The sequence below is a fragment of the Stegostoma tigrinum genome, chromosome 19, assembly GCF_030684315.1.
Source record: "Stegostoma tigrinum isolate sSteTig4 chromosome 19, sSteTig4.hap1, whole genome shotgun sequence".
NCBI classification, from domain to species: Eukaryota; Metazoa; Chordata; class Chondrichthyes; order Orectolobiformes; family Stegostomatidae; genus Stegostoma; species Stegostoma tigrinum.
Genome location: NC_081372.1, coordinates 11,755,675 through 11,765,748, shown reverse-complemented (window position 1 = coordinate 11,765,748; position 10,074 = coordinate 11,755,675). Strand labels below are relative to the sequence as shown.

Here is a 10,074-nt window from a genome sequence, read left to right as displayed (position 1 = left end):
CTTCCACTTGCCTTGAACTTTTCCAAAATGGTGCTGCCCCCAATCCTGGCTGGTACTGAATTCCGTTCATCTGATGGTGCTGATCTGTGTTAGTTATCAGCCTTGTATAACCTTGATTCTAAAATTCTTAATTGTATAGACAGGGCTCCTAGGGTCTGTATCCTTCTCAACGTTCCCTGTGCTTCACCAACTTGGCCTGTTGCGTATTCTCCACTGAGACTAGGACCTGTGGGCACAGCCTTCGAATTAGAGGGGGTAAATTTAAAACTGAAATCAGACGCCATTTCTTCAGCCAGAGAGTAGTGGGCTTGTGGAATTCATTGCCGTGGAATGCAGTGGAGGCCGGGACGTTGCATGCTTTCAAGGCAGGGATCGACAAATTCTTGATCTCAGAAGGAATCAAGGGCTACGGGGAGAATGCAGGGAAGTAGAGTTGAAATACTCATCAGCCATGATTTAAATGGAGTGGACTTGATGGGCCGAATGGCCTTACTTCCACTCCTATGTCTTATGGACAGTCATACCTTCAGTAGCCAAGTTCTGAAATTCCCTCCCTAAAGTTCTCTGCCTTTCTTTTCAGCCCTGAGGATGTGGAACCTGTACAGGTAATGTTGGGGGTAAAAAACCACGGGGCAAAAATCATTAGTGTGGGTTTTATTTAGTCCCTCAAACAGTAGGTATATTGTTGGGAATGGCATTGAACTGGAAATTAGAGACATGCAATAAAACAACATCTGTAATTATGTAAAAAAGAGTGGCGCAGTGGTAGTATGGCGCACTGACCTCTACATTGCCGAGGCCAAACGCCAACTCTCCGACACCACCTCCTACCGCCCCCTCGATCATGACCCCACACCCGAGCACCAAACCATCATCTCCAACACCATTCATGGCCTCATCACCTCAGGGGACCTCCCACCCACAGCCTCCAACCTCATTGTTCCCCAACCCCGCATGGCCTGTTTCTATCTCCTTCCCAAAATCCACAAACCTGCCTGCCCTGGTCGACCCATTGTCTCAACCTGTTCCTGCCCCACTGAACTCATCTCCACCTATCTGGACTCCATTTTCTCCCCTTTGGTCCAGGAACTCCCTACCTACGTCCGTGACACCACCCACGCCCTCCACCACTTCCAGGACTTCCAATTCCCTGGTCCCCAACACCTCATTTTCACCATGGACGTCCAGTCCCTATACACCTGTATTCCGCATGCAGATGGCCTCAAGGCCCTCTGCTTCATCCTGTCCCGCAGGCTCGACCAGTCCCCCTCCACCGACGCCCTCATCCACCTAGCCGAACTAGTCCTCACCCTCAACAACTTCTCTTTCGATTCCTCCCACTTCCTACAGACTAAGGGGGTGGCCATGGGCACCTGCATGGGCCCCAGCTATGCCTGCCTCTTTGTAGGTTACGTGGAACAGTCCCTCTTCTGCACCTACACAGGCCCCAAACCCCACCTCTTCCTCCGTTACGTTGATGACTGTATCGGTGCCACCTCTTGCTTCCCCAAAGGAGCTTGAACAGTTCATCCACTTCACCAACACCTTCCACCCCAACCTTCAGTTCACCTGGGCCATCTCCAGCACATCCCCCACCTTCCTGGACCTCTCAGTCTCCATCTCAGGCAACCAGCTTGTAACTGATGTCCATTTCAAGCCCACCGACTCCCACAGCTACCTAGAATACACCTCCCACCCACCCTCCTGCAAAAATTCTATCCCCTATTCCCAATTCCTCTGCCTCATCTGCTCCCACGATAAGACATTCCACTCCCGCACATCCCAGATGTCCAAGTTCTTCAAGGACCGCAACTTTCCCCTCACAGTGGTCGAGAACGCCCTTGACCGCGTCTCCCGTATTTCCCGCAACACATCCCTCACACCCCGCCCCCGCCACAACCGCCCAAAGAGGATACCCCTCATTCTCACACACCACCCCACCAACCTCCGGATACAACACATCATCTTCCGACACTTCCGCCATCTAAAATCCAACCCCACCACCCAAGACATTTTTCCATCCCCACCCTTGTCTGCTTTCCGGAGAGACCACTCTCTCCGTGACTCCCTTGTTCGCTCCACACTGTCCTCCAACCCAACACACCCAGCACCTTCCTCTGCAACCACAGGAAATGCTCCACTTGACCCCACACCTCCTCCCTCACCCCTATCCCAGGCCCCAAGATGACTTTCCATATTAAGCAGAGGTTCACCTGCATATCTGCCAATGTGGTATACTGCATCCATTGTACCCGCTGTGGCTACCTCTACATTGGGGAAACCAAGCGGAGGCTTGGAGACCGCTTTGCAGAACACCTCCGCTCAGTTCGCAACAAACAACTGCACCTCCCAGTTGCAAACCATTTCCACTCCCCCTCCCATTCTCTAGATGACATGTCCATCATGGGCCTCCTGCAGTGCCACAATGATGCCACCCGAAGGTTGCAGGAACAGCAACTCATATTCCGCTTGGGAACCCTGCAGCCCAATGGTATCAATGTGGTCTTCACCAGCTTCAAAATCTCCCCTTCTCCCACCGCATCCCAAAACCAGCCCAGTTCGTCCCCTCCCCCCACTGCACCACACAACCAGCCCAGCTCATCCCCTCCACCCACTGCATCCCAAAACCAGTCCAACCTGTCTCTGCCTCCCTAACCTGTTCTTCCTCTCACCCATCCCTTCCTCCCACCCCAAGCCGCACCTCCATCTCCTGTCTACTAACCTCATCCCACCTCCTTGACCTGTCTGTCTTCCCTGGACTGACCTATCCCCTCCCTACCTCCCCACCTATACTCTCCTCTCCACCTATCTTCTTTTCTCTCCACCTATCTTCTTTTCTCTCCATCTTCGGTCCGCCTCCCCCTCTTTCCCTATTTATTCCAGAACCCTCACCCCATCCCCCTCTCTGATGAAGGGTCTAGGCCCGAAACGTCAGCTTTTGTGCTCCTGGGATGCTGCTTGGCCTGCTGTGTTCATCCAGCCTCACATTTTATTATTTGTAATTATGGATGACTTTAATCTGCATATAGTTTGGGCAAACCAAATTCACAGCAAAAATGTGGAGGAGGAATTTGTTGAGTGTATATGAGATCATTTTCTGTACCTGTACATTGAAGAACCAACTAAAGATCAGGCCATCCTACACTGGGTATTGTGTAGTCAGAAAGGAATAGTTGGCAATCTAGCACAAGGCCCATTGGGAATCAGCGACCATAATATGATAGAATTCCTCGTCGGGCTGCAGAATGATGTCGTCGATTCTGAGACTAAGGTTTTCAATCTAAGTAGAGGAAACTACAATGGTATGAGGAGCAAGCTGGTTATGATAGATTGGAGGATGTTACTTGAAAGGATGGCAAAGGAAAGATATGGCAAATGTTCAAAAAGCACATTAGCAAATTGCAATAATTGTTCATTCATGTCTGTGCATAAGTGCAATGGGACGTGAAGCCAAACCTTAGCTTACATTGGAAATTAGAGATGATATTAGATCCAAGGATGCACACAAATTGGCCCAATAAAATAACAACAGACCTGAAGTGTGGATGTAATTTAGAATTTAGTGAAGATGGACAGAGAGAGACCGATTAAGAATGGGGAAAATAGGATCTAGAGTAAGCTCTTGGTGACGTAAAAGGTGACTGTAAGTTTCTATAGGTATGTGAAGAGAAAACGATTGGTGAAGACAAAACGTAGTTACCCCACATTCGGAAATGGGGAATTTTATTGGAGAACAAAGGACTGGTTAACAAACAGAACGCATACCTTGGATCTGTGTTTACAAAATTGGACACAACTAACAGCTGAAATATTGGGGAATGCGGGGTTTAGCAAAAGCAGGAACTGAAGGAAATGTTGAGGAAATTGATGGGATTGAAGATAAACAAATTCCCAGGGCCTGAAAATATATACCAGAGAATACTTAAGGAAGTGGCTCTTGAATTAATGGATACAATGGTGGTTGTCTTCTATAGATTCTGGAACAGTCCCTATGGATTGAGATGATGTGGGGGCGTTGGTGTTGGACCGGGGTAGACAAGGTCAGAAATAGCATAACACATGGTTATAGTCTAACACCAGCTTTCGGAGCCTCACTCCTTCCTCAGATGTTAGTGAGAAGGGTGACATGGATTGGGGTGTAGCTAACGTAACCCCTCTATTTAAAAAGTAAGGCAGAGAGAAAACCAGGAATTACAGACCAGTCAACATGACATCAGTAGAGAGAAAAATGCTAGAGTCCGTTATAGAAGATTTAATACCCGAGCATTTGGAAAACAGTGGCAGATTCAGACCATGTATTTGAGAGGGAAATCATGCTTGACAAAATCTACGGGAATTCGTCGAGGATTAGCTAGTAGGATTGACGGGGGTGGGGGGTGCAGTGGATGTACAGAAGATGAGGTCCCACATGAGAGACTAAATTAAAGGACATGAGATTTGGGATTGTATGTTGAAATGGGTAGAAGAAGTTGGCAGGTAGGAAACAAAGTCTGAATAAATGGGTCTTTGAGATAGTGTTAGTGGGTACTGCAGGGATCAGAGCTAGGACCCTAGCTATTCACAACATATATTCATGATTTAGATGAGGGAACTAAATGTAATATCTCCTACGTTGTAGATGACACAAAGCTGGATGGGAGGGTGAGCTGTGAAGAGGATGCAGAGATGTTGCAGTGTGATTTGGACAGGCTGAACAAGGGGTAAATGCATGGCAGATGCAGTATAATGTGGGTAAATGTAAAGTTATCACTGGATGAAAAAACAGGAAGGTGGATTATTATCTGAATGACTGTGAGTTGAGAGAGAGAGGAATGTGCAATGAAACCTCGGAGTCCTGACATACTGCCTGATGCAGCAGAAGTTCAAGAAGGCAATTGGTGTATTGGTCTTCATAGTAAGAGGATAGGGCCTTGGTGAGACTGCTCATTGAATATGTTGTGCAGTCCGTCTCCTTCTCTAAGGAAGGGTCTTCTTGCTATTAGCGGGAGTGCAGTGAAAGTTTACCAAACTGGTTCCTGGGATGGCAGGACTGACATATGAGGAGTGGGTGGTATGGGCTACAATTATATTTGCTGGAGTTTAGAAGAATGGGGAGGATTGCATAGAACCCTATTGCCCTGTAACAGAAGTAGACAGGTTAAACTCACAGGAAGGTTGTTGCTGATGGTGGGGACGTCTAGAACGAAGATCTCAATGTCTAAGGATACGGACTAAACCTTTTAGGGTTGAGCTTAGCTCAGTTAGCTGTGTGGCTGGTTTCTTATGTGGAGTAATCCTGAGGGAGGGTCATTGGACCTGTAATGCTAACTCTGCTTTCTCTCCACAATGCTGCTGGACCTGCTGAGTTTTCTCAGCAATTCTTGTTTTGTAAGCACTGACAGTGCAGGTTCAATTCCTGCAGCAGCTGTGGTTATTGTGAAGGATTCCCCTTCTCAACCTCTTCCTTCACCCGAGGTGACTTAACACGCAGGTTAAAGTACCACCATCACTTCTCTGTGACAAGAAGAGGAGCTCTATGGTCTGCTAGGACTATACTGACCTTTCTTTCATCCTGAGGTATAGAATTGTACAACAAAAAGAACTGGGAATGGGAACTAAATAAATGGGACAACTGTATTACCCCCTCATTTTAACATTGAAATTACTGCAGAAACAGGCCACTTGGTCCAGCTGCCTAATGATGGTAGCCCCACTGTACATCGCCTCAAACTATCAACTTCTCCTGCTATTCCAAGGGAAACCAAAACACTCTTAAGATGCTGCTTGGCCTGCTGTGTTCATCCAGCTCCACACTTTGTTATCTTAAAAATAAAGGGTTTCTATTTAACACAGAGATAAGGAGAATTTCTTTTCTCTGCAATGGTGAGTATTCGGAATTCTTTTACAATGAGAGTGGCAGAGGCAAGATCATTTGAATATTATTATGATAGGGTAGGTTCCTGAACAACAAAGGAGTCAAAGGTTATCCTGGGAAGTAACGTCAAGGCCACTATTGGGTCATATAGAATGGCAGAACAAGCTCAATGGGACAAAATATAAAGACCATAAGACATAGGAGTGGAAGTAAGGCCATTTGGCCCATCGAGTCCACTCCGCCATTTAAATAATTCTGTTCTTGTTTGTAGAAACCTAGAAAATAGGAGCAGGAAGACGTCATTCAGCCCCTTGACCTTGCTATGTCATTCAATGTGATCATATTGATTACTCAGTACCTTGTTCCCAGTTTTGTCCATCTCCTACGATTCCCTTAGTCCTAAGAATTATATCGACACCTTTCTTGAAAATCTTCACTGCTTGACCCACAACAGTTTCCTTGTGGCAGAGAATTTCACAAGTTCACCACTCTCTGGGCAAAGACATTCCTCCTCATCTCTGTACTAAGGCCTACCTATTAACCTTAGGGATGTAATTGTATTGGAGGCAGTTCAGAGTCACTTCACTAGGTTGATTCCAGAGGCAAGGAGGGGTCTTGTCTTATGAGGAGACATTGAGTGGTTTAGCCCTATACTGCATGTAATTTAGAAAAATGTGAGGAGACCTAATTCTGATAAGAGACAACCTAATCATTGCCCCTTGACATTCAATGGTGTTACCCTCATTGAATCCCCCACTATCAACATCCTGGGGATTACCATTGAACAGAAACTCAACTGGACTCACCACATTAACACAGTGGCTACAAGAGCAGGCCACAAGCTAGGAATACTGTGGCGAGTAACTTACCTCCTGTCTCCTCAAAGCCTGTCCACCATCTACAAGGGGAAAGTCAGGAGTGTGATGGAATACTCCCCACTTGCCTGGATGAGGGCAGCCCCAAAAACACTCGAGGCGCTTAACACCATCCAGCACAAAGTAGTCCACTTGATTGGCACTACATCCACAAGCATCTACTCCCTCCACCATCGATGCTCAGTAGTAGCAGTGTGTACTGTCTACACGATGCACTGCAGAAATTCACCGAACATCCTCAGATAGCGCCTTCCAAACCCATGACCACTTCCATCGAGTAGGACGAGGGCAGCAGATACATGGGAACGCCATCACTGCCTCCAAGTTCTCCTCCAAATCACTCACCTTTCTGACTTGGAAATATTTCTCTGTTCCTTCACTGTCACTGGGTCAAAAACCTGGAATTCCCTCCCTAATGGCATTGTGCATCAACCCACAGCTGGAGGACTGCAGCAGGTCAAGAAGGCAGCTGATCACCACCTCCTCAAGAGCAACTTGGGATGGGGAAGAAATGCTGGCCCAGGCAGCGACATCCACATCCCACAAATGAATAAAAAAAATTAATGCACACATGACTCTAAAAGGGGATTGACCTGAAAATGGACATAGAAGGGATATCTCCTCTTCTGGGACAATTGAGAACAAGAGGTTGTACTTTAGAAATAAAGCGTAGTAGATTTAAAACAGAGAAGGAAGGAAATTACTTCTTTCAAAGGGTTATGAATCTGTGGAAATTCACTACCCCAAACTGCAGTGGATGTTGTTGGGATAGTGAGTAAATTTCAGGTAGCAGATAGATTTTTAATTCATAATGGGATGAAGGATGATGGGGATTGGGCACAAAAATGGATTTCATACCAACATGAGTCAACCATGGATGTAAGAGGTCGGAAATGCTGAAGAAGGAGCAAGGCTCAAATAAACCTGGTGGACTATAGCCTGGTGTTGTGTGATTTCTGCCCTTGTCCACTCCAGCCCAACTTTGGCACCCTCCACATCATGAATGTATGAAGTGTTGGAGCAGTCAACAGACAGAATTACCCCCTCCTGCTCATAGATTTTGTGTTTCAGAGTCAGAGAGTCATAGACTCATGCAGCGAGGAAACAGCCCCTTTGGTCCAACTAGCCCACTGACCATGTTCCCAAACTAAACTAGTCTCACCAGCCTGCATTCGGCCCATATGGTTCTCCATCCTTAGACTGTTAATCCCTAGTTCTGGATCCTCAGCCTGTGAACCATTGTTGTGGATCCTTACGCTGTGACCCTTTATTCTCGATCCTTGAAGAGAAATCTCTGGTTATTTTAGACTGTAACCCCTGGTTCTGGATGTCTGTATCTATGTTTGTCTGTTTTATATGGCTGCCGTTTTAAATTTCATCTGTCATTCGCCTTTCCGGCTTCAGGCTGTCACTGTTTAATTTCCGCTATTTCTCTATCAGGCGGAATTCTCGGCCTTTTAATGTCTTGGAAGGAGACTGATCAGATCCATGATCAGATGCAGCAGCAGTGGTCAAAGTGACTGACAGCTAACACAGAGCCCGGGGCATCAGGAGCTGTTTGTGGAGAGTGTATAGGGAGAACTAATCAGCCTGGGGAGGTAGGGTGGACACAGTGTAAAAGTTGCACTGCTGAATGTGTTTGAGATGGGTGGGGAAGTGTGAAAGGGAGACAGAGGGGTCAGCTTAGGCATCTCTTCATTCTGTCTAACCGCATGCACTTCCCAGGGAGAGGTTTTTGAACCTTGCAGAAAAAAGGGGGAGGAAAATTAATCGTGGAAGGGGCGGGGAGAGATTCGTCTGCTCTTTGTTTTTGAATGAGGTGAGAGTGATTGTGTGCGTTCTTGTTTTGAAAGCTCTCTTTGCCTTCAGCTGCCTTTCGAGTCGGTCCGGAGATGATGGCTTGTACTGAGATGATCACACTGTGCCTCCAAACGGGAAAACACACAGAGAATAACCCTACCGGCAGCCAAGTAAGCACGACTGTGCCGGTCTTCATCGATGTGAGTATAAATGCAACACGCAATTTGTATTCGTGTTGAAATCTCGGCAGCATTTGCTTTTGCACACACACACATACATACACACACACACATACATACACACACACACACATACACACACACACATACACACACACATACACATACACACACACATACACATACACACATACACACACATACACACACACACACATACACACACACACACATACACACACACACACACACATACACACACACACATACACACACACATACACACACACACACACACACACAGACTGGGGAAACAGAAATGCGCGGAATTGCTCTGTCCTCATTGATATTCTCAAAGGCTTGGACTGTTTTTCTGTCTGTAAATATACGTGGGGAGCCCAGCTGGTTATGTGCACAGATCCGGGTGTCAGTGCTCCAAGCCGTGTGTCTGGCTGAACTCTTTGCAAGCTGCGAGACTTTCAGTGTGAGTTACAGTCACCGGAGCAGTTCCCAGATAAACGAACTGTTCAGAGCCCATCTTTGAAGTAGGTGGAACCTGACCCTGGGTCCCCTAGCTCAGAAGTAGGGGCAGTACCACTGCAGCACAAAAGCCTCGAACAGTTCCCGGATATATTTCTAATCAAACTGTTCAGAGATGTTATGGCACACCTCTGGAGCAGGTGGGACTTGAACTTGGGACCCCAGGTTCAGAGGTGGGGACACTACCAGTGCAGCCCAAGAGCCTGGAACAGTTCCCAGATCTTTTTCCTAATCAAACATGGAACATTGTATAATGTAGAGTATGCAGGGTAGTTTGATCTTAGTAGGGCAATAGGTTGGTACAGCATCGCGGGCCGAAGGGCCTGTACTGTGCTGTGCTGTTTCTGTGTTCAGACTCTGCATTGGTGTTCTGACACACCTCAGGAGCAGACGAGACTTGAACTGGGGTCCCCAGGTTCAGAGGTAGTGATAATGTCAATGTGCCGCAAGAGCCCAGAACAGCTCCCAGATTTTCTTTTTGTAGTTGAATGCAAATGTCACCGCCTGTAATGGTGAGATTTGAACCTGGTATTCACAACATAAGGCTTAAACCAGCCCAATGACACAGCGACCGCTACACCCCACAGCAGTCCCCAAAATTGAGCAACTAGTTTTCTTCAGATGCAGTTGTTGCTTGGCATTGATAATTATTTTGATAAATGTGAGGTTTGGGGGAGGGAAGGGTGGGTGGATTTGTGTCAGTGACTGCACTCTGTTCCCTCTCCCCAATGCCAAGGTTAGGCGTTGGGTAAAGTGAGGGATGATTGTAACTGTTTCAGTCCATACCCTCTGCTTGTGAAGCAGCTGTATTTATGTACATCCTCCG

At 46.9% G+C, this 10,074-nt stretch overlaps 1 protein-coding gene across 2 annotated transcripts in view; it reads left to right on the top strand.

Annotated features, from left to right (window-relative positions):
- The first annotated feature begins 8,184 nt into the window (after positions 1-8,184).
- Positions 8,185-10,074, top strand: part of LOC125461441 (N-terminal EF-hand calcium-binding protein 1-like) — a 134,131-nt gene continuing 132,241 nt past the window's right edge. The window contains exons 1-2 of one of the 2 annotated variants that reach the window (XM_048550228.2): positions 8,185-8,327; positions 8,599-8,729. In XM_048550228.2, the coding sequence (XP_048406185.1) occupies positions 8,622-8,729 (108 nt within the window). In that variant the 5' untranslated portion in view covers positions 8,185-8,327; positions 8,599-8,621. Of the gene's footprint in view, positions 8,328-8,385; positions 8,730-10,074 lie in introns of those variants that run through there. The other variant, XM_048550227.2, reaches the window with a different exon arrangement.